At 37.4% G+C, this 24,968-nt stretch overlaps 3 protein-coding genes across 3 annotated transcripts; 2 read left to right on the top strand and 1 right to left on the bottom strand.

Moving 5' to 3' along the window:
• Positions 1-29: 29 nt before the first annotated feature.
• LOC113685296 (uncharacterized) lies at positions 30-12,311 on the top strand. The gene is made up of 12 exons (XM_089190133.1): positions 30-272; positions 2,053-2,176; positions 2,668-2,751; positions 4,099-4,175; positions 4,901-4,923; positions 6,052-6,103; positions 6,611-6,702; positions 7,274-7,356; positions 7,904-8,033; positions 8,640-8,730; positions 10,018-10,127; positions 10,751-12,311. Exons 1-12 carry the CDS (start codon positions 206-208, stop codon positions 10,826-10,828), a joined length of 1,011 nt encoding a protein of 336 aa, XP_089046259.1. The 5' UTR covers positions 30-205; the 3' UTR covers positions 10,829-12,311.
• Positions 11,753-18,785, bottom strand: LOC113685202 (uncharacterized). Its single transcript, XM_027202693.2, has 9 exons — positions 18,474-18,785; positions 18,075-18,101; positions 17,791-17,835; positions 17,452-17,579; positions 16,644-16,761; positions 14,872-15,042; positions 14,165-14,266; positions 13,308-13,359; positions 11,753-12,793 (listed from the first exon to the last, which is right to left on the bottom strand). Exons 1-9 carry the CDS (start codon positions 18,672-18,674, stop codon positions 12,471-12,473), a joined length of 1,167 nt encoding a protein of 388 aa, XP_027058494.2. The 5' UTR covers positions 18,675-18,785; the 3' UTR covers positions 11,753-12,470.
• Positions 18,786-18,815: 30 nt separating this feature from the next.
• Positions 18,816-23,734, top strand: LOC113685211 (nucleoside diphosphate kinase 6, mitochondrial). Its single transcript, XM_027202701.2, has 6 exons — positions 18,816-19,163; positions 19,821-19,923; positions 20,490-20,529; positions 21,356-21,439; positions 21,954-22,030; positions 22,837-23,734. The coding sequence occupies exons 1-6, from the start codon at positions 19,089-19,091 to the stop codon at positions 22,986-22,988; spliced, it is 531 nt and encodes a 176-aa protein (XP_027058502.2). The 5' UTR covers positions 18,816-19,088; the 3' UTR covers positions 22,989-23,734.
• The last annotated feature ends 1,234 nt before the right edge of the window (positions 23,735-24,968 follow it).

Below are 24,968 nucleotides of genomic sequence, written 5' to 3'. Positions count from 1 at the left end.
GAGAGGGAGAGAGTTTGAGTAAACGTCAGACTTCACTGGACAGCGGGTGTTTTTAAAGACTAAGTTTCGATAGTGCTTGATGATCAACGAGGATTCAGAACGTTGCTGTTTTCCAAATCGGATGGTGAATGTCGGTCGATGATATAGCTCACAGCAAGGTCTGGGATTCTTCACTCTGCATATACCCAACCAAGATTGCAGAAGCATGGTCTGTAACATAACTAACTGGTATAATTTGACGTCTCTTCACGTACTAAACGGAAACTGCAATGGTAAGCAAATAAACGAAAGGCAACGAAACAGTGTCGGCCTTCCCTTATAAGCTAAGGCTCTAGCTGAATAGTGAGTACCTTTGATATCGCTGATGAGCATGAGTTCAGTCAAAAGATAGCCCTCGATGAGGTGCTAATTGAGTTTCAAATTTCTATTAATTTTTCACTCAGTGTACAGACCTTTCCAAGTGTACACAGAGTGGAAAACTTACAAATTGGTCGCTCCTGTGAACTGGAAAAGATGTCCTCTTTGTTTAGAGAAAACTAATGGAGGTTACTGACTGATTGCAATCGATTTTGTATCCTGGGTTTTGTTTCCCAATTTCATTAGCATCTCAGTTTCAATTTCCAATCTTTTTTTTTTTTACTTTTACTTACGATCAAAGATTCCAATAATAGTATTTAAAAAATTACAGGAAATGGAATGATGAGTTCCAATGAGCAATACAGCAATGTCTTATTGATTAGTTGCCCTTGTCTCATTACATATTAAAGAACTGTAACAAAGCCTAAGAGATTTTGTGATGGACAATTAAATGGGGAATGAGAGTTGCAGAAGGAGGGCAAAGGAGATTCAAATCTCCTGCTTGAACTAAGGTTTATTAGCTATCCTATTGCTTCCTCCTGATTTGACTACAGACTTCTGACCCCTTTTGTTATGAGTACTGCAGATGAATGATTAAAAATGGATATTTATCTTTTAGCATTTGCACCTACTTTCTACCCCATCAGCTCCTACCTCTTCTGCCTCTTCTTCCCTCTTGGGTGTCTGGAAAGCTAAGACCTAAGACCTAAGACCCAAGACCCAAGACCCAGAAAACTAAGACCTTGGTTTCTTTTGGGGGAAATCATCACATTTCAGCTTCCTTACCTGGATTAAAGTTTTCTGCATTACTTCAAGTTGTAAAGTGAATTCCACATCTTAATATATGTGTCTCCTTGCTTTTACTTTCTGAGCTGACATTCTGTTTTCATGGAAACTGAAACTAGTAAACGGCATAACCCTTTTCATTTCTCTTAGGGCTCTGAGGCTAGTTGTACTACTAACATTTTTTTTGTAAGTGACTAATTCTTGTTCATCCTTGAGTGTTTTATGAAGAAATTACTCAAGCCATTTTTGTCCCCATAGCCTTTATTGCTACTCTTAGCTGGTGAAACCTTGGCATGAGAAACAAAGGGATCTGGGGTCATGGGATTTTTGAATTGATTGGAATTTTTTAATTGGCTGTTTACGACAAAGAATTCTTGAATATTGAAAGACTGGAATCTAGAAATCCTTCACTTGATAAGATTTTAAGTCAAACTCGCATTCTCTAGCTCTGAATGAACCTTTTGTTTGCAAGGAGTGACAAAAAGGAATTTCTCATTACCAGATCAATACCCTTTCAAGTAAAGAGGTGATGGAAAAAGATAAAACATTAACTGGGGAATATTGTTTGATTTTAACACCAAATTCCCAAAGCTTTTAGTATAATAAATATATAGCAGAGGTTGAAGAGAGTTGACATGTAGATCTTGGGAGTTAGAGGATTTATCTTCAAGTTAATAACCCTTTCACTCCCAAGATCTAATCGGTAATTCTCCTTACTGTCTGCCATACAATTCAGATGATGTTAGTTCAGAGAATTTGGCATTGGATCAACCAACAATCCCATAATTAATATTCTTCTCTATTCTCATCACCTGCCTGCTTGATATTGTATTGATATTGTAAGGAGAAATTCTGTCTTGGTCACTTGTGGGAGTGAAAGGGTTAAATCTTCTTATTTTATTTCTTTAGGGACAAATTATTCAGGAACATATTATTCAGGAGCACCATATCATCCAGTGACGTTCTCCATTTACATTGTGACTGCAGTCCTCTGTGTCTTGTTTAGTGCTGTTGCTTTTCTAAAGTACAACAGGTCAGTGGATGGTTGAAGTACTTGAAGGTTTAAAACATCTGGGTCCAGTTTAAGGATGGTTAGCACAAACCCAGGGTTAAATTTTAATCCAGGTATCTTTTTTTCTCTATGAGCCTTTTTAGGATAATTTTTCCTATTCTTTTTAGATTATCCAATCATCAAATTACAGACAGAAATAATTAAATTGAATTTTTTTAAGCTTTCAGATCGGAAACCAATTTTCATACTAACCCAGGGTTATCTTAACCCAGCTTTGAACAACCCAGCCCTGAAGAATTACTTGAAACTATACTAACCCATTGTAACATGAATGTAAATTTATTGTGTGGAATGAATTGGCTGGCAATCACAGATGCATTGGATATTTTGGTCCACTGTATTGTTATTTTGAAGTATGTTTTAACAAAAATAAAATGACATACCTTCAGAAGTGTTTTGTAATGAAGGAAGTATTTTGTTCAAGTGAACCATTTTGTATTGTTACATTCCAGTGTTACTGTCCTGAATGTTACTGTTCGAAGTAATGTCATCTCTAACAATGCTTGGATTGCATATTTCATTGTCATGTTCATAAGGTGGGTAGAGAAGCTGCTGTTTGTAGCCTAATAAGTTAGTTACATCAATTTTGGTACTAGTACAGTTTAGTTTCTAGGGCATTTGCAACGCAGATTGATCACTGGAAATTGTATCTTTGGCTTTAAGGATTTTTTCATTTTGCCATAACCTATAGTGTAAAACAAATGAGAAAACTTTTCTTATATGTTAATAAGCAATTACTGATCAGAATGAGGTTGAGCATGATATAATACAAAAACCAAATTCATCAGTTGTTTTATTCTACATTTTTTAAACACTGCAAAAGGAAAAAAACACCTCTCTCTGAGTTTGCAAAAGTTTGAGAACACTACACGAACAAGGGGCTTGGAAATTAACCAGAATTTGAACATGGCATCGTGGTGATAAGTGAAAATCACTGTAGGTATTGCATTTATCATGTCAACTTTACATGCTATTATGTAAAGATTGAATGCTATCAGTCAATCATATTTTTCATGGTAAGTCTAATTAACAATTATTCACCTCAGGCTCAGTGAATATTTCGGAATAGTCCCTGAGACAAAGTCAGGGGGATTATTCAACAATCTTCAGTGAGCCTGAGGCAAGTAATTGTTTTAGTATAATTGCCCACAATAGTGTTTTTTTCTTTTGCAGATTGTTTAAAAAATGTAGAATAAAACAACTTATGAATGGGTTTTTGTATTATATCATGCTCAACCTCATTCTGATCAGTAATTACTTAATAACATATAAGAAAAGTTTGTTTTGATGTTAAAACCATTCTGTTTTAATTGTTATGACCACTTTATCGAGATAAAGAGCTAGTTTCCACTGAAATTTGATAGGTTCACTTGATCAATCAGCAAAAACTTTATAAGTTTGTCAGTATGATTTTCTGGTGATTATTGAGATGTACATGCTCTGATTGGTTGAGGATTGTGTCATATCTCCCTATAATTACCTTGCGAAGGTGATTGCAGCAGGGGCATTAATTTTCAAAATGGCTGATGTTGGTAGTGTCAAATGTTAGCAAGGACATGATAAAGGCCATTGAAGAAAATTTAATTCCAGCTGGTACAAAAGATGCCATTTAGTTTGGCATAACACTTTTCAAAAGAGAGATATGAAGTCTTTGCAGACTGAATTAAATAAACCTGTTAAATTCTAGTGGAAACTGGTTGCATATTTCAATACCATTTAACAAAACAATTGTACTAGGATGGTTTCAACACCAAAACAAACTTACAACAGAATTTGGAATCAGCAGAACAGCTTTGTCTTTGGGATTACTCAACAACATACACTTTGCCTTCAGCAAATAATTGTTCAATAATATTAACTGAGGGAACCATTGTTCTGTCTAGATCAGTTGTTGGAGCAGGTATCTACTCGAGTGCAACTCAACACTCTCGAGTGGGACTGCAAGTCTACTTCATTGCAGGTATCTGCAGTATTAATAATCAATAATATTACTACAGTTGCATAAATCTTAACTTATTGCTTTTGATCCCAAGAAGGTAAACTGGGCATAGTTAAAAACAGTGCAAGGCTCAATGGTCTGATCATTCAAACATTTTTTAGCTGTTGTCTAACAAAATAGCATCCTAGACAATCCTTGTTTTAGCTGAACTTTTTATCTGAACATTTATATTTCTGAACAGCATCAAGAGGTTAAAAGCTAAGAGTAGGAGGACATTCATTTAATCAAATCAACCCTCTTATTGAGAAAGCTGGAGGCCCACTGATGATATAAAACTGTGGGTTAGGGTAGCCTGCAGAGCAGGTGGAATTTTGGCAAGAGATTACTCAGTATTTTCTTAGGGGAAAATTATGGTGGCAATCTTTTAATTTAATGGCAGTAGAATACTGAGGAGAGAAATTTGTTTCTAGGGGGCAGTTGATGGTCAAAAATAAGGGGTAGGGTGGGGGTGGGGGAGTGAAGATTTTTGCCTTTGGCTGCCTGCCTCCCCCACAGCTTCTATCTCCAAATCAAACATGGCTCGTTGAATAAATGATCACAAGCTTCTTAACATTAACTCACCCTTGTAAGACTGTCACCTGCACTGTAGGCTTGAGATAGGGTAGACCTTGTATAAATAACCAGCCAAATATGTTTATCACAATTACAATGACTATGAACCAATGCAAATGTATTTGTGTTTTTAGATGGAGTGTTAAAGTCATTTGAGGTAAGATCAAAAAAAGAAGAGGTAGCTCTTTGCAGATAAGTCATATCTGTTACATAAAGTTATTGCCAAGAGGTATTCAAATTTGTGATGTATGATCATTCAGCTTTTAAACTTGAAGTTTACGTTAATGTTATGCTAAATGTATTCATCTGCAAGTTTTACGAATTGTTTTGAAACTTTGTCCACCAGTAAGTGCATATTAGATAGTATTATTATCATCCTTGTAACTCCTAATATATCATTAGTAATTCTCCTTACTGTCTGTTGTACAAGATGTATGTGAATTTGGTATTTGATCCCCTAATTTATATTTTTCTTTATTCTCATCACTTGTCTGCTTGATATTGTGAGGAGAAATTTTGTCTTGGTTACTCATGGGAGTTGAAGGGTTAACATTTAGTAATGTGGTGTTAAGTCTTTTGTCAATTCATAATTATGATTTTTAGTAAATATTTATTTTACGAAAAATGTAACTGTGAAAAATTTAAAAACTGTGGTTAAGGGTGATCCTCAAAATAATTATATGTTAGTTTAACCCTTTAACTCCCACAAGTGATTAACATGTAACTTCTCCCCAAAATATCCATACATTATGCAGCAAATAGGTAATGAGAATACTCAAACTCATCAGGTAGAAATTGTTATCTTGATAAAACACCAAATTCTTGTGACTAGTTTACAAGGTAATGTGCAGCAGCTAGAGGGGAGAATCGACAATCAGATCATGGGAGTTTAAGGGTTGAATGACTTCTGTTAACAATGTGAGCAGATGGTATCATGAGGACTTTTGCAGACAAGGTCTGAATATCAATTCTTCATGCTGTCTGCTATACATTACAACATTGAGAATTTGGTAGTAAATCAAGTGATATCCTGTTGTTAATATTTTCCCCTTCTTTGCATCACCTTTTTTTTTGAAAATGTACTAAGGATGTAAGGAGATATTCCTTGTTGCATGGTCATTCCCAGAAATAAAAGTTCGATAGCTTTTCCATTTTGAAAGTATCATTTAAGTCAAGCCTTAAGTTGGTATTCAGTTGAAAGATTTAATGGATTTTTTTTAAATTTAAATTTATGACTGGTTATTTAATTTCTGAGTTGAACTAGGTTATTTTGATTTTTTTCTAGGTTTTTTGTTTGTTATGTGCACTGAATCATCAATGGCGGTTTAGATCATCAGGTAGCTATTGATTATTGATATGTAATGACACTTTCTTCATTTCTCGCACACCAAATGCCATTTGTCTGCCAGGCAAAGAAAGCGTCAGCACTTTATTGACAATTCAAGCCAACACTTACAAACAGATCATAATTTATTGTAAATTTGCAAGCTATTACTGGAAAAATAAACCTTTGGCAAGCTTGTCATAGCTTGATATCAGAGGAACAACATGCCAATTGGTGACAAAAGAGAGAAGGGGGATGGGTGGGTGGGTGGGCAAGTACATTTAAGCTGTTGTTTTGTTTCATATGGCAAGAAATAAACAAATGAGTCACATGGTCGGGTGGCATCTAATATCCTAACTTGAACCCAGCCCTTAACTTAGTATGAGAGAACCTTCCTCTTTCCTCAGCTAGCATGAACACTTTTTCCATTTGATTCCTGTAACAATCCTGTTACTGGTGTACCAAGAGTAAGTGTTATTGATACAGTCAATCTGGCTTGATTTGTTTCTTCCCAAACCAGGATTTCTTATGCAGGAAATAAGGAGTTTGAATTCGGGAGGGCACAGTACAACTAGCTCTGAAACTGGATCACGGACTGGAATTACAACAATGGTATTTTTGAAATTTAATTTCCATATGCAGATTTAAGAAGTTTTATGTTTGCTGCGATTGATAGACTCACTATACACTCAATTAATTGAGAAATCTCTCTGCTGTGTGCTGCACCATTTAGGCATGGTTTCTTTTAAAAAGGTGGAATGTCTATGCATATTTTCTCATAGCAATATAATCTGATTGGTTGAATAAATCTCTTCTTATTGGTAGAATTAATTTTTCTGCGGTTGATGTAAAAATGTAGTTTTATATCCCTTAAATGTCAAAACCATGAAGTGTGGTGGGCTTCCATTTACCAGGCCAAATGCATACCCTTACTCAAATATTCCAAGAACATTGTCTGCTTCTTAAACACAGGGCAGTGCTGCTCAAATGAAAAAGTCCTACCAAACATAAATTTGCCCCCCCCCCCCCCCCACTCCTCCACCCATGACTTAGTATATCATGTTGGTGCTTTATCAGGCAGACCATTTTTGGAAGGCTTTGAAAAATTGCATTTTGTTTTAACAACCATACCAATGAATATTTGATTAAAATCTTTTGATTTGTTTTTATCACCAACCCGCAGTTTTCAAGTAAGAAAGTGATCATTTTGTTCACAGTACAAGTACTATTGGTAATACTGTTTCTGACATTACTGGAAGCTTGTATGTAAGTATTCTTTGAAGTACTTGCTTAAATTTGTGAGTCAATTTACATATTCTGCCATTGCTGCCAATGATTGTCCTTTCCCGAAATGACATATTTAAAACCAAATCTCCATTTTGGCTTGGTCAAGTCTCCACTGACAGAGGTAGTTCCATTTTAATTTCCATACAATCAACTGAATTATTATAAATAAGTGTTTATCTGGTGTGATATTATTTGATATAGTATCAATTTATTAATGTACCTACACTCTAATAAGTGTCCTACCCCAAATAAGCGCCCAGCCCCTAAGACATAATATCAAGCCCCTCTCAAATAAGCACCCCCCTTCCTTCCTCACTTTCTTAGATATTATGGATACAAGGAATACCTGTTTCTATTGCCACTTTTTTTATATTTTAAGGCTTCAACTATACAGTACAGGAAATTAATGAGCACCTCCCTCGATTGAGTGCCCCTCCTTTTTGCAGAAATACCATATCCAGGAAATACTGTATCTGTATTTACAATCATATTCAGTAGTGAATATTTCTTATTTTTATTTTAATAGGTGCGGCTATTTGAGGCAACTTTTTTGGACGTACATGGCCTTATTTTGGACACAGGCTCTTTTGACAATTATTTGGGTCATTTTGATTTTTTGGTATGATGATGAAGAGGGCCCAACACTCATGACAAAGGTGAGTTTGAATTAATTAAGAGTAACTTCAGTATTTACTGATATACTGTAAGTAAATAAATTTAACATATAATTTTCACCAGAAGAATTAAACTTCCTAGGAAATTAAAAATTAATATAATATTCTCACCTCTTGGTACAGCCACACTGTTAAGCTTCCAATAGACAGTTACTAAAAGTAAAGATAAGAAGTCCATTGCTATTTAAATGTGCAGTTTCAAATGAAAAAAATCATTTCTTAACTAAGTAAGGTCCTGACGGTGTTCTTGAAGAACAAAATTTCTGTAGAAATTATATTAGAAGTAGACTTGTAGGTTGTGATGGGGGGGGGGGGGGGAGAAGGGCTCTCTAAGAAGAAATGTTTTTAAATCTTTTTTAACAGCACTAATAGCCAATAGATTTCAATCATCATAGCTTGCATAGGCATTATTATTGATATTCAAATGTAATCATTTCCATGTTGGGTTCAACAAAATATCATTACAAGCTAAGAAGTACAGAAATTACCTGAAATTGTAACAATATACTGAAACATTCTGAACAGAGGAAACTGAATTCATTTATAATGTCCCAATTGTTTGTTATCATTACTCTTCTTATCTTCTAGATTTTTCTTGCTGGTGGGGTATTCATCACTCTACCTGCAGATATTCCATCCATTGTTTGGTCGTCTTGTATTGATGATATTCATGGAATTTGTGAGTACATAACAAAGAGGTCTCCTCAAAGAAGTATTAACTGTTACAGGCCTTTCATGATCATTGAATACTTATTAGGGATGGGTAGGTACTCAAGACTCAAAGTGCTGGTGGGGGTGGGGGAGCTTTGTAGAGGGAGTGAAATCAGAGAGGAGGATTTTCAGAGATGATTGCCAGATCAGAAGGGGGTGGAGGGGTGGTGTTTGTAAGAGAAGGGGATTGTTTGAGAGGGAGATTTTGAGACAGGGATTGTAAGTTAGGAATTAAAAGTATTAGAGAGGGGGATTTTTAGAGTGAATGACTGTCAGAGAGGTTATTGACAGAGGGAAAATTATCAGAGGGCAGATCATCAGGAAGGGAGACCATTGTCAGTAGGAGGTTATGTTTGATAGGAGGACAGTTAGAAAAGGGAATTATCAGAGAGAGGGATTTTCAGTCAGAGGTATCTTTAGAAAGGGTATCCTTAGAGAGGGAAATTATAATATAATTTAGCATGGGGATTGTTAGTGAGGGGTAGTGATGCATGTTATAGTAGATCAGAGAGGCTTATTCAAAGTGGACCAAATAGCTGAGCTATCAGCATTTTGTGATATGATGAGGTGGGAAGGGAGATTAGGGGCTTTCTTACATCTATTTTGAAATCACTGGTGATCCTTGTATTCTGATTTGCTCTCATTGGTGTGATTTATTCATGAATTGCACCATTTTCTGGTCTACATTGCATCTTTTTTCCAACCAGTGAGGAAGCTTTACCAAAACACAACATCCAATTGCTTGTTTAAAGACACCAATCAAATTGCAGGAAAGTCAATTTCTCTACAAACCAGCTCAGTAATGGATCATCGAAACATTTGTACTACCTAAAAAATCCTGTAACTGAGTGACTGAATTTTGCACCTTCAACATAAATGTGATAAAGGAGTATCACACAGTAACATATGATTTCAGACCCAATTGCACTCCACTCAGTTCAATAACAATGACAAAAGGGCTAGGAAGGCAGGGAAGGGAGGGATAAAAGAGAGGTTACAGTTAAAGTGACTACTGGCTTTAACCCTTTAACTCCCATGAGTGACCAAGACAGAATTTCTCCTTACAATATCAATACAATATCAACTAGATAAGTGATGAGAATAAAGAATATTAATTTGAGGATAATTACTTGATCCGATACTTAATTCTCTGAACTAACATTACAAGAATGGTATGGTTGACAGTAAGGAGAATTACAAATTTGATCTGGGAGTTAAAAGGTTAAGGTGAATGATATCTAATATTTCTTTTCAGGTGAACCATGGAAGTATTTTACTTCATATGATTTGGCATTGTTCCTCCTGATTCCTGCTCTTATAATTTTCTTTCTTGTTCTGCGCAAAGAGTATCTCAGACTGGATCAGGTAAGAATAACTATATCAGGATTGTGTTTATTTTTTTCCTTGTGTATTGAAGTTGTTTGCAGAGGTCTCGAGGGCTGGGGGCCAAGCTTAGGCTCAGATACATTTGACTTGGAGCACAAGCATATATCTTTCCTTGGTGCTTGCTACAGATCTTTTGTCTATAGTGTTTAGTTCTTTCAGGAGTAGTGGGTTCCTGGTTCTTGATGTTAAAAAAGTGCCCAATTTTGGCAGTTACACTAATTGGTTGATGTCAAGACATGCAGGAGTTGTATATTTATTTGGGTGCCTGTCTGCATCTCAAATGCATCTGTTTCATATATCCACAGTTGTTTTTTCGTACTTTTTTTGCATACCTGCTTCTCCACCACCCTCCCCCCCTCTTCTCTATGATAATAATACTTCAAGGTAGGGATCTGCGTCAGAAAATTTTGAGGATGGAAAAAAAGACATTAATTTTATTTTGTTATCACTATCATTTTAACTAACAAATAACTGATGGTTATCAATGTTTAATTATTAATTATTATGATAGAGGAATAATTTGGGTAATGATGTTGTTGAAATATGATTTAAAGATATTTATAGCAGAAGTTATTAAATCATTTTTTTTTCTTTGTTAACAGGAAGCTAAGTACAGTATGTTAGGTGCTGAAGTTGATTCTTTGTTTTCTGAATACTCACACAATTCACAGCAAAGTTAAAGGTGTTTGGATACGTCTTGAAGACACCTGCCTCTTTCAGTTAAGCGTTTGATAAGAAAAAACTGTTTAGTTATTCTTAACAAAAGTATTAAAAGTTGTAATGTATAAATCATCATTAGTTAGTAATGAATAAAACTTACTAGTAATGGAAACCTCATGACAGAAGTTGAGACGGTCAGAAGGTACATTTCTAGATGCAGCAATGAAGTGGAGTGTTACTCATTAGTTTCTATTAATAATGTAGAAAGGATCATAATTGATGGTTCAAAAATTGTCATAAGTAAGAAATGAATACAACTTACTAGTAATGAAAGCCAATTTACAGTAGTTGAGACAGTCAGAATGTACATTATGGATGCAGCAGTGACTTGAGGTTTTATCTTTATATGTCTTAGGCACTGAAAAGTTATCTCTCAGGACCAAACTTATGTTAATGTAAGATAAAAATTAAAAAGATAGGGTGTCTTCAAAACTGGTCATGTTAATTTTCAATTGATTACTTTGATGTATACCTGCAAACAAAGGTATGACTTACTGGTACATTTGCAAGAGGTCATCACTTAAATGATAACTAGCATCTAATTTATTCTTTTGGTATCACCTCTGAATCAAACATTACATGGTCTTTATATACATGTAGAATGAACTTATAGTTTCAATGCCAGCCTATGGTAGTGTGTTTTTGCCATAACGATTTGGGGAAGATTTTCATTAAATTACCCCTTGGACCCTGTAGAGTGACTGTCACCCCAGAATCAAACATTAAGGTCACCAGAACAAGAGAATGGATCACCAATTAAAGAAGCTCTTGATTGTTAAACAAATTCTCCTTGTCGGCACCTTAGGAAATCTATACAGAACAGTATGGAGAATATGTATACTGACATTAGGGTGTTAAGGGCAAATGAAGTGCCAGCAGTTGCATGAAATCAGTGTTTGAATGATACATTTCAAATTGAAAAATTTGTGATATTAACATTTCTTTAGCTACTAAAATATTCAATTCTTTCTGTCGTGACAGAGAATGGGGCTATTTTTCAAAACCTTTCCTAAAACGTGGTAATTGTAGATATTAGCAATAGCATATACATTTAACATACCTTTTTTTTTTCATCACTGATAATGTTATTTGTACACTCAGAAAACTGTTAACACAATTTATGGAATGTCGTTGTGTTTCAAGGAAATAACCAATCAAGCATCAGATGCCCTTTTTCTTGAACATTTTTGTGATTGGTCAGTCAATCATTGACTGTCAATCAAACAAATGAAAGTGTTCATAGTTTTCTGGTGTTCTTTACTTAAGGTTTGAGGCAAAATCAAAGTTGGTAATTTATGTTAGAAAACAGCAGAGAATTTTACTCAATTATAATGTGATATCCTAGAGATACTAGACTTGAGTTGTTACTACAAAGACATGCTATAATAATTTGACAATGTTTAGTTCTCTTGTCAATAAAAATCATTTTTTAGGACTCTGTAATAGCTGTATTGATGATAAACCAAAGGATTTGTGTGTAAACTGTTATAAAAAGAGGTTTAGAGGGATGAAGGTATTGGTTCATTACAAAACAAGAGCAATTGAAATTATTATAATTCCATTAATATCTGAATTCTCTTGAATCTTCCGCTGTCATGTAAACTATGCCACAAGAGCTTCAACAAATGGATCACCTTCCTCTATGTGACATGTATCAATACTGGCATTTAAACGACAGCTATTGTCTGTAACTTGGGCCTCGTTATCAGTGTTCCTTTCAACATATTGGAATGGTTCTTGTATAGACACATTTGCAATGTTATCCTGAATGGTAGGAAGATCCATGCTAGTTCTGTGCCCTTCCCTAGCACCAAATTTAATCTGACACCATTTCATGAAGAGGAAGAATGCTCGAAATGTGTAATGGAGCAAGATGGTGAAGACTTTGCTAAGAAACACTACTAAGCCACCAACATAGGCAAAAACTGAAAACAAATGGAAACAAAGAAACCATTAAGATAACAGAAATATTCTGTCACAAGGGCAGTTGTTAAGGGTTGGCCTCAAATTTGAAAATTCACTAACTATTATTATCATGATAGAATGTTTTGGTCTCATCTGATTCAGCTACCATGTAGAAAAATTCACTCAGTCATAATTCAACTTCAATATTTGAAAAAAAAAATCAGTGTTAACCAATAGACTTTTAGCCAAGGCTTTTGAGGATGAGACTATCAAGTTTGTAAGGTTTACTCCCCCAATAAACTAGGATTATTATTTCACAATGAATTTTAAAATAGAAACCAAGCTATAATGAACAGTACTTACTATGGCTTTGGTAGACTTCTTCCAATTTTTTCAGTAGGTAATTTTTCATAATGTTCCCTGGTCTTGAACATTAGTTTGGAAATTTCAATACCTTATATTAAATTCAAGGCTCTTTATGTACCTTGGTAGGTATTTTAGAAGGGAAGAATAAGAACTTCTAAGTTGTAATACCTGTGAGAAAGACAAAGACACTGAGGTTGTAGTTGAAGATGCAGAAGGCTCCCTGAAAAATAAAAAACATTCAAAGAACTAGTTATTCTAAGGTGCCCTCTGACTAATCCTTTTCAAAATGGAATCTTCTATTGTAGTTTTACAGAGGTTACTAGAAGAGGGAATACGAATGGGTGCTTCATATCATTCAGTCACACTTCACAGTGATGTAAAGATGAGGTTATGCGTTCTTCAAGTGGTAAAGGAGTGATTTTTCTCAGAAACAACAACAGTACAGGGTCGATCTCATCACCTCCAGAAGACTAGAAGTATGCAACTAAAACATTGTGATCCACATCGGAAGTGACCACGTCATGAGACAAACAATTATATTTTTCTTTTGAACAGTATGCTGTTCATCTCACAGAGATCACCACCTTAGGAGATACGTTGCAAGAAAATGATGGAATGAGTTGAATTTTAATGTCAAATGTCCATTGTAAGGAGGTGGCTAGGCAACCTTAGAGACAGAACTCAGCTGTGAGGCAAAAGATGCTTCACAAAACAAGCTAAATAGAAAGAAGTAGTTATAGCCTTATGTCCCTAAGGGTGCTTGCCATGGAGGCAGTTTTCTCTAGAAGCACGAGCGCTACTTGTTTCTGAAGTACTGGCTTATTTAAATTAATAAAACACACAGTACAATGTCTGTCTTCATCTGAAATAAATTATGATCTTTTCTTTATTTTCGTAGATACCCTGAGGAGAGGAATTAAGACACCAGTTGTCTTGAGGTATTTGTTGTAGTCCCAATGAGGCTCAACAACAGGTTGTAAATACTTTGCAGTAGTTTACTATTAAGTTCTTTCTTTACATCTTACCTGATCTTTTAGAACCTCTTGACAATGAAACATCTTGGGTTGTTCACTAACACAGCTTTTTAATCCATCTGGATCACAGCTATTACATGGAAAGCATTGTACCTAAATGTCAAAAAATATTGTGACTTAAAAGGTGAAGTATTGATGAAAGGGGGAAAATCAAGGCATCAGGGAATGCCATTTTGACAGAAGTGTGCCTTGCAAAGATGTTGAGTAGTAGGTTAAGTGAGATGTTAAGTTTTCATTGGATTCAAGTGGTCCTTCATGGCAGAGCATAAAGTAGCTAGGAGTACAGCTTATTCCCCTGGCTGGGATGCCAGACCATCACAAAGTAAGCATTTCCCAATTACGTCAGCTTTAGAAACTCTTTACAGTGGCCAATCTAAATTGTCAACTTGGTCGATGAAACCAATTTATCTTGTTGTAACACCACCATTTCCCAATTACGTCAGCTTTAGAAACTCTTTACAGTGGCCAATCTAAATTGTCGACTTGGTCGATGAAACCAATTTATCTTCTTGTAACACCACCATTTCCCAATTACATCAGCTTTAGAAACTCTTTACAGTGGCCAATCTAAATTGTCGACTTGGTTGATGAAACCAATTTATCTTGTTGTAACACCCCCCCCCCCCCCACCAACAACACAGTATCAGAGTTTCTTTACAAGCTTACCCTCTTTCTGCTAAGATTTGTGTTCTACTTACCATGGTGGTGCTCTGACATAATAGCAAAACTTCTTTGTAGTTTTTGAAGCAAGACCAAGATACATAGAGTTTGGAGAACCACATTATCAAACAGAAGTAGACAATCACAAACATTGCTGCAAAGTTGCAGAACACATGGATCTTCCCAAATGGTCGGATAGGAAGGGTGGACTGTAAAAAAAAAATTGGTTGATAAAATCAATCAAATGATTTAGGTAAATGTGAAGATGTAGCTGTGGTATAGTCCCACTTTGCTATCAATAATTGTTGGGCAATAAAGAAAACCCAACAACCTCAACTTTATATTTTTATTGAAATTTAAGGTCATTTAGCAATGTTATTATAATTAATTTATTGTAATTGTACTGGAGAATGTGAGAAAACAAAAACAGAAGGGCAGGACAGCATAAGAAAAATTTCTGTGGTCATTAGCTATAATTCTTTCCTTCCCTGTTCTCCACCACCCCTAACACCACTCCTAATGCCACCCCTAACACCACCCCTAACACCACTCCTAAAGCCACCCCTAACATCACTCCTAAAGCCACCCCTAACACCACCCCTAACACCACTCCTAAAGCCACCCCTAACACCACCCATAATACCATGCCTAACACCACCCTCAACACCATCCGTAACACCACCCTCAACACCATCCGTAACACCACCCTCAACACCATCCGTAACACCACCCTCAACACCATCCGTAACACCACCCTCAACACCACCCCTAACACCACCCTCAACACCATCCGTAACACCACCCTCAACACCATCCGTAACACCACCCTAAACACCATCCCTAACACCACCTCCAACACACCACCCCAAATAACACCCCAACACCACCTGTAACTCTACTCCTAGTACCACCCCTAACACCTTCCCAAACACCACACCTAACACCACCCCTAACACCACCCCCACCCCCACCCCTAACACCACCCCCACCACCACCCCTAACACCACTCCCACCACCACCCCTAACACCACCCCCACCACCACCCCTAACACCACCCCCACCACCACCCCTAACACCACCCCCACCACCACCCCTAACACCACCCTCAACACCATCCCTAACACCACCCTCAACACCATCCCTAACACCACCCTCAACACCATCCCTAACACCACCTCCAACACACCACCCCAAGGCCCAAATAACACCCCAACACCACCTGTAACTCTACTCCTAGTACCACCCCTAACACCTTCCCAAACACCACACCTAACACCACCCCTAACACCACCCCCACCACCACCCCTAACACCACCCCCACCACCACCCCTAACACCACCCCCACCACCACCCCTAACACCACCCCCACCACCACCCCTAACACCACCCCCACCACCACCCCTAACACCACCCCCACCACCACCCCTAACACCACCCCCACCACCACCCCTAACACCACCCCCACCACCACCCCTAACACCACCCCCACCACCACCCCTAACACCACCCCCACCACCACCCCTAACACCACCCCCACCACCACCCCTAACACCACCCCCACCACCACCCCTAACACCACCCCCACCACCACCCCTAACAACACCCCAACACCACCCCTAACAACACCCCAACACCACCCCTAACAGTACCTCTACTCCCTACTCCTTTTGTTCCCTCGATGACCTTGGCTTACTCTCAATTGACAATTATGCCTCTTTGAGAGATGTTTGCTGTGCAAGTAGGAAAATACTCAGTAACCTCATTTTATAATCAGCTCATAAACTTTGACTAAATCCAAATGATCAAATACCTTAAATTTGAATGGCATCTTCTTTCTTGAGTAGAACAACACAACATATGTTGTTGTGAGAGCCAGTGAAAGTGTGAATACTTGGGTTTCAAGACCCCTCATTCTTGGTCTGTAATATCTAGAGGAAACAATTGAAAACAGATTCATGTAGTTTTATAGCAACTCATTGCAAATTAGAAAACCTGGGCTTAAAATTCTAGGTTGTGTGCTTTCTGACGCAAATTGGCATAAAGGCTTAACAACTTATGCCTGAGTCCAAGTTTTCCACAGGTAGGCCCTAAGAATGAAACCCTGTAAGGAAGAGATACCCATTTGACACATGCTGTTAAAATGCTCTTCACACACCTTTTAAATGACAAATTTCACAATATTCATCAACCCTTTTACCCACAAGATTTCAATAATTGCTCTCTTTACTGTCTGCCAAACAATACTTACTAGTTTGGCAGTTAGAGTGTAACGATAAATCAAACCTAACTGATATTTTTCTTCCCATCACATGTCTGCTTACCATTGTATCGTTATTTTAACCCTTTGACTCCCATGAGTAACCAAGACAGAATTTCTCCTTACAATATCAACAAAATATCAAGTGGACAAGTGATGAGAATAAAGAAAATATCAGTTAGGGGATAATGAGTTGATCCAATACCAAATTCTCCAAACTGACATCACAAGAACTGTGTGGCAGACAATTGGGAGAATTACTAATGAGATCCTGGGAGTTAATGGGATAAGGAAGAACCACTACCTAGTCACTTTTGGAGCTGAAACCATTATTGAATCATTTCTACTGATGATTACCTACCTCCAGTCAAACAGATCCGAAGCCCAGAAATTAACAAAGAAGAAACAAAGCAGTACAAGGGTGATACAAGCTGTTAAAATCCAGGACAAGCCTTTAAACTTTAACCACCAGCACACAACAAAATAGGACTGTAACCAAACACATAAAAAAATGAGGAACAAATAAAGACAATCACAATTTAACTTTTAAATAAAAAGAATAAAGATATTACAATTAATACTAACTAATAGATTGAAACATAGAGAGCTGGCTTGTTTACACAGCAAATATGTAATTTCACTCCCAGTCAACCTTGACACCCTTTTTAATTTTGATTAATCCTGTGATCTTTTAACTTACCAATAGCATAAAAAGGATTGGTAGATCCATGAGGCGAAGAGATTGCTAGAACAAACAAAAACATATATAAGACCTGATTTTAGTGTTAGGGTGCCCATGCGCTTTGCTTCAATCAATTATTTATTTGATTCTCACCATAAATGTACTTGATGATGTGTTGATAGTTTAAGGTGGGGGGGTGGTCAATAAGGTTACTAATTGTACGGTTATGCAGGATGCAAATGTCACAGAATTTCCATACTTAACAGTGTTTGCATCAGGCAATCTATGCAGTTTGCACTTACCTCTCTATTGATATTCCTTGGATCAGTCTAAAAATTCATAAGAAACCCGTCATTCATATTCAACAAACAATAAAAGGAATTAAGTTAATCTTTTGTTTCAAATTCAGTTACAGTCCAATGTTTTCATGCTCGACAAAACTTACATAATTAAAAAATTATAAAATAAAGTCTAAAATTAAAATTCTTAACTCACATGAAATTGTTAAAAAGTATGTTGAGCTTGCATCAATCATGTTCAGGTCGGATCAAAGTCAAAAGAATGATCGTGATCAATTCAAAATATGCTTCGAGCACAATCTCTAAATGTCCAGTTTGTAAGTGAATAGATTGTGCTTTGCAGATCCAAATCAAACTTAAATTCATTCAAGAGAAATCAAGAGACTCTCAGAACCTTTTTACCTCAAACAGTCCTTTTGGCAAATCATTCAACGTAGCTGCATCGCCATAAGCATCGAAGTACGGTGGATTACGGATGAACTCAACAACTCCAGCCCACAAAAATCCCATTGCTATTAAAAAATGGACAACTTGAAGCGCATCAAAGAAATAATCCCTGAAAGTTCTCCTTCTTCTAAAGCCTGTTGCCAAAATCGGAGGCATCTTAGAGACTGAACTTAACTTTTATAATTATTTCTCGAAGTTGATTGTGTCTTACCGAACTAGGAAAACATCACGCAGAGAGTATGTTATGACCACGGTGAACGGTGCGGGAAATCTGGGGACGAATGTTAAAGTAACGCTGTACGTGCGTGACGACATACCTGGAACAAATGATCAAGCGTCCAAAACACCTGGAACAAAACGTTAGCAATTTTAGGCAATTTCTTGCTATTTTTCGTTCTTCTAGGAAAGCTTTTTCGGCAATTTAGGTTTTTTCGATGATGAGTTCTTCCTCTTTGTAAGAAAAAAGAAACTTTGCGGGCTGGCTTCACTACATGTGCATGTGTCAGCTGTGACGCTGTGAGCGGAACGAGTCTTCCTGTTGACAATAATAACTCTTTTTTCTTACACAAAATGTGTCGAAGCCGACTTCAGTTGACGCTTGCAATTCTAAAACCAGACCTTATGATGCACCCAGTAAGAACTAAGGTAGGTTCACCGCCTCGAGGGTTTGATGTCGTTATCTTGTTTGGTTGTACTCGGGGTGTTCCCGAGAAGAAATAATGCGGGCTCCACTGGAAAAATAGATCGAGGATAACCACCCACAGCGGATGGAGAATAACTAGACAGCGAAAAAACCGCTGAATTCAGCTAAAAGGATGAACGTCAGATAGTAATCGGGTTGACAAGATCGTTCAAGGTTGTAAAATAGGGAACTGACTGGACTGGACTTTGAATTTGTTCAGGAATAAGGAAGAATAATGTCCACAACACCAAAGAGGTGCTAGACTGGGTGATCGTTTGTTTACTTATTCCTATGTAATTCCGAGTGAATCTTTAATCCTCTAACCACGGAATATTCAGGGTGGATTTGGATTTAAGAAGTTTTGATGCAAAGTTTATTTAATTTGAATTAAATAGCGTTTGGAAACTTTGGTTGAGTACTCATAACTCATAGTTAAAGAAGATACTAATGATCTACATTTCTGTATTCTGACTTGTTGCCATAAGTTTTGGATATGTTGTGAAGGCCATTTTTGGCATCATAAAATAATTTCAAAATTTGATGACTGTTCCTAAAAGCCCTAGAGTTAAGCTGAGGATTTATTGAATGTTAGCATTTTTTGTTTTTACCACTCATTACAGGAGGTAAAGAACATCATAAAGAACAATGGATTTCTTGTAATCCAATCAAAAGTTACCTATCTCAGTCTTCGAGATGCAGAGAAGTTTTATGAGGAGCATAGAGGTGAGTGGTTCTAATGTTCATTAGAAGGGGCACTGGCATCCCTGTATTGAATATTCGTTAGGATTAGGTTAAAAGCACCCTAAGAGGCTGTAAAGTACATAATCCAAAGCAGTTTTGGGGTTAGAAAATTTATGGAGCCTAGTTTGGTTTAAAAACATTGGCGACAAATTTCTGATGAGATATCTAGAAGACTGACACAGAACTTTCATTTTTAGTCTCCATTGTGGTAGTCTACAAGCAGTCTGTCCTTTTCTGCAAAGTCTGTCATGGGAAAAGGAGGGACTGCTCAGAGTCTACCATTCAAGCCAGTCTCTGAGATAGTAATTTGCATCATACCTTAAAGAACTGCTGCAATGGAGACTAGCCTGATGTTTGCACTTACAAGGGTAGCACTATCAGGTAGTTCATTAGTAACTCTTAGATAAATAGACATTATGATATTATAGATATTTTAGGACCCCTTTCCAAAATTTAGTCAATTTACAGGTAAGTTTTGTGGGGGAAGTCTTGTGGAAAGGTGTTCATGAAGCAAATGGAGTAAAGTTGTTGTTTTGTTATTTCCTCAGAGCGGTTTTTCTTCAGTAGGTTAACTGGATACATGAGCAGGTAATTGATGTATTTACCAAGTAAGCTATCTATCAGTATCTAAGCAAAAGAGTCCTTCCTTGTATTGAAAAAAAATTGGAGTTTGTAAGCACCTTCCACCTCTTTTTCTTTGAAATAAATAGAAATATTGTGTACAAATCTTTTTTCAATGCAAAATAGATTTATAGGAATTCCTTATGCAAGAAAATAAAGGACACATGTCTTCTTATAAGACAATGAGATTTCCATTTTAAATCTTAGAGTTGATTAACATGGAACTTCTCATGACAATATCAATATATGATCCAGCAAAAGGGTGATGAGCATAGGGACATTAATCCTCCACAAATGTTACTCCAAAGTCTCTTCACTATTTTACAAGGAAATGTATAGAAACTAGAGGAGAGAATTGATTAAGAGATCATTGAGTCAAATATTTGATATAATAAAAGTTAATCACTGCTTCTGTAAAGCGTTCCAAACAAAGACCTCTCTCTCCCCAATACTGCAAAATAAACCAGCTAAGAGTGACATTAATTTATTCTGTGTTTAAACATCATAAATCTTAAATAAGAAGGATGATAATAATTTTTAGTAAATAACTGGAGTATCAGAGCATGGAATCCGAAAGTGTGGATGTTTGATTCCTCGTGAGGGACTTATGGATTTTTTAGTGTCCTCCCCCTGTGGTGAAACAAATTATATTTTTTTTTTACTCTTAATTAAACCTAAAAAAAGCGTCGGAGTTTTTCCCCTGAGTTTTTTGAGCTTGAGCTCTTTAAACTGAAGCTGTGTATTAAAACAAACCATTAGTCATTGTGAATAACGTTTCTCCTTCTTCTCTCAGTGGCCCAATGACAGCCATGATTCTTGCTAAAGCAAACGGTATCGCTCACTGGCGGGAATTGATGGGTCCCACCAAGACTTACAGGTATCATATGGATTACGACATGTTCGTTGCATCTTAAAAAAGTTATGGCCTTTAAGTCCTTTACTTTTACCTAACATCCTGTTTCGATCTTTCTCATCCTTAGCCATTCTTGCCCGTTCTTTGTTTGTTATCGCCCCTTTTGTGTTTCCTTTGTTAACGAATTGATATTTTGCAGTCTCCTTCAAATTGAAGATACATTTGCACGTAGCGAAAAATTACTGAAAATATCATGCCCTGTATTTTAAGTGGTGCAGTCCTGTCGCGTTTCCAGTCCATAGTTAGGGGTGCAACGACTTTTACGCAACTACACACGTTTGCATCTCCTAAAATCTAATTACCGCTTCCGTTCAATTAAGCGCCCGACCTCGAATAAGCGGCCACCCTGTAAATAAGCGCCCAGCCTCGAATATTTTGATTTAGCATGTTTTTTTTGTTGGGCTCGGCCTTTGATAAGTTCCTTACGCTTGTTTGGCGCTCTGAAAATAGTCTGACTGAACTTTTTTCTTTCCTTCAGAGCAAGAGATATCGCTCCAACAAGTATCCGAGCTTTGTACGGAATAAGCGACACGAGGAATGCTACTCACGGCTCAGGTAAATTTCCGTTTCTTTAACTGAAGACAAATGGGGAGATCTTTTGTGGAAAAAGTTATTTTCAACTCCTAAGAGCACTTCTTTTGAAGAATGATTCCAAGATAAGCTTATCCCAGACCCTGTAACTCTCTGAGGTGATTATTTGATCAGTGATTTCTTCAAACCCGTCGTCCTGTTGTTAGGCAAGTTGCTTGGGTTATACGTTGCCTAGGGAAACATCCCCCAATGGCGTGGTTAAGATGTAAAGGTAGGTGTAAAAACAACCTCGCTTCCCCATCAAATTTCTAGTTACAGTCCTCCCCGCCTCCCAGTGGAAAATATCGCTAACTTACTTTCTCCTAGTAATGGCTTGGTTTTGTATAGGATAAAAATGTTATCGCAACGTTAACGCATGGCTGTTGCAACAAGTAGGACTGGAATCCACTTACTGCAAAGCTTGCGTCGATACCAATTTTGCGTGGTCAATCATATCATGAGGTGTTACAATAGGAATATTTTTCATGCAAAGGGTGTTGCAATGACATTATGTGCCAAGTTGTGGAAGCTACTGTCTTTAATACCCTTCCCACTTCTTAGCTTCTCCTCGCCTCAGTGCACTCTTTGATTGATTGTCGTTTGACTTAAACCGAAGCCGTCACAGCTGGTAATCAGATCAAAAGAAATATCGCAATAAAATGAAACAGTTGTATCTGATTGTTGAGAGAGTGACGCGAGTTTTCTAGACCAATCACAGAGCATTGTGTCACGGGTTACAGGCTTTCGTGATTGACGTTCACGGCACTAAATATCACGTGGCTTTCTCATAGACTCCGATAAATCCGCTAAGAGAGAAATCGGCTTTTTCTTTCCCACCTTTGACTGCGAAAACTGGTATAAAACGTACGAGCCACTTTACTACGAGAACAGACAATCACTGGCTTGGGATAACGAACGTGGTATTCATTACGTTCCTCAATAAACAATCCTGATGGCAGAGGACAAGTAAGGACGCGAAATGAGATTACAGTATTGGCGGAGAAGAAAGAAAAAAAAGAAAGAAAAAAGAAAGAATGAAAGAAAGAGAGGAACTCTGGGCCGGAGATTTTCCTGAAAGTATGACACATGAGTGTGGTGCATCACAAAGGTGTCACAAGTTGGCGGAACTTCTCAAACTGGCACACAAATTAATGTCCAATTGGTTTTTACTTACCTACAGATATTTATTTCACGAGTATTTATTTGCATGTACATATTAAAACCAAAGCTTGAGTGTTGAGTAATATTGTCTGGTTAATCATTTATCACAGACCTTTTGGAACTTTGAAGAAAAGGAAGTGTACCTCCAACATGCGCGTGTCTTCAAGTTACTTAGTAACCATAATGATGTTACTAGGCCGGGTCTCTCTCTTTTAGTAATAACCACGTGACACGAAAAGGAAACTTTATGAAGCTATTATTTTCCAATCGGAATTTAAACGCAGGATGAGAAATATTTTCCTAGTGAGTAACGACTAGCAAATGATGTGCCCAACAAAATTCTAATAGGGTTTAAGGTTATGAATTCATCCAATCCTTGCTGCATTTTATCTCTATCGGCGCGCATCTTTGGCCCATTTTCCCGCAAATTTCCATGATATGATTCCAAATTCTCCCTTTTAACTATCACAAGTTTCTCTGTACATAAGTTCTGAGAGTTTGTTAGTAAATCTAGATGACAACCTTAAACTTCTTAGGTTGTCTCTTATCATAACCTGTTTATTAGAGGATGAATATTTATCTCAAGGATTATTTCTTGCCGGTTCTGAAAGTTGATATGCCTCTTTGCTTCGTAGACCGAGACAGGCCGAATGGTTTGCACATTAAACTCTGGGTTGAAAGTTACTAGGTCGAGGGGTGTGGGTGGGTGTCATTTCATTGTATCCTGTTGATGAGGAGACACTCGGGTTTCACAGTCTCTTTCTCTCTCTCTCTCTCTCCGCTTATGAGGGAAACTGGGTACCAGTTAACTATCAGAAAAACTCGACTGAATGTTGGGGTGCTAGCTGCGAAGGATCAGCACCCTATGCTCGCAGAATAAGCGTAATCACTGTAGCTTGACGTTACAAAATCAAGATCGTCTCGGTAATCTAACAGCACTGCGAGTCAATTGCTTTTTTAGTCTTTATCTTTACTCTCGTGATCATTTTTAAATGGGTGCTCTCAAATTTCATCCGTACTTGATATTCCGCAAGAACCTTAGAGCAAGCGCAAAGCGGATAACCTACTGACTCTAGTCTGTCTCAGTTATCAATACCCCCGGGACTTTTGGTTACCCCGAGGCCTCAATCCTGACCCTGTTTAAGAAAAAATCCGTCCATTTCGCGACCCTGTCAAGACAGTAACCCAAAGCATATACACCACAGGAAGTCAAGTCTAACTTAATTTTTTAAATTAGATTTTGAAAAAATAGTTGGAATCGTGCACGAAGAACGCGCATTACCAAAATCACGCAGCGATCAAGGTTACCGCTCTAGAAAACTGCCTGGTGAGGCATTGAAAAGTAATACTGCATACCCTCCTAGGACTCAAGACCCCTTAACCTTACCTTTTTCGGCGTTACACACTCGTTTAGGCTAAGTCTAGGAGAGCACCCTCTTCCCCACCCCTCCCTTACCCGGATCAAAACTGATATATTCCTTTGCTTTGCCAAGACTGTGAGAATGTCACGGAATTTTGACCCAGTGCCCTTGTAAGTTGACAACAAGGCTCGTTTTAGATAAAAAGAATTCCATACTTCTGCTATCGTTACACCACATCCGGTTCACCAGTTGTGCAGGTTTCCTGTCGTACTCATCCAAAAAGTCTTTTTTCGGCTAATCGCTCCGTCACACGCTGATACGAAGCTAAGATACACGCATGCCTTTTCTAAGTTATATTTCAATATTTTGTTCACAAACATTAAGGTTAGAATAGCCATTGT

The sequence above is a fragment of the Pocillopora damicornis genome, chromosome 12, assembly GCF_964200805.1.
Source record: "Pocillopora damicornis chromosome 12, jaPocDami1.2, whole genome shotgun sequence".
Taxonomy (NCBI): Eukaryota; Metazoa; Cnidaria; class Anthozoa; order Scleractinia; family Pocilloporidae; genus Pocillopora; species Pocillopora damicornis.
This window is presented reverse-complemented; position numbering and strand designations above follow the sequence as displayed.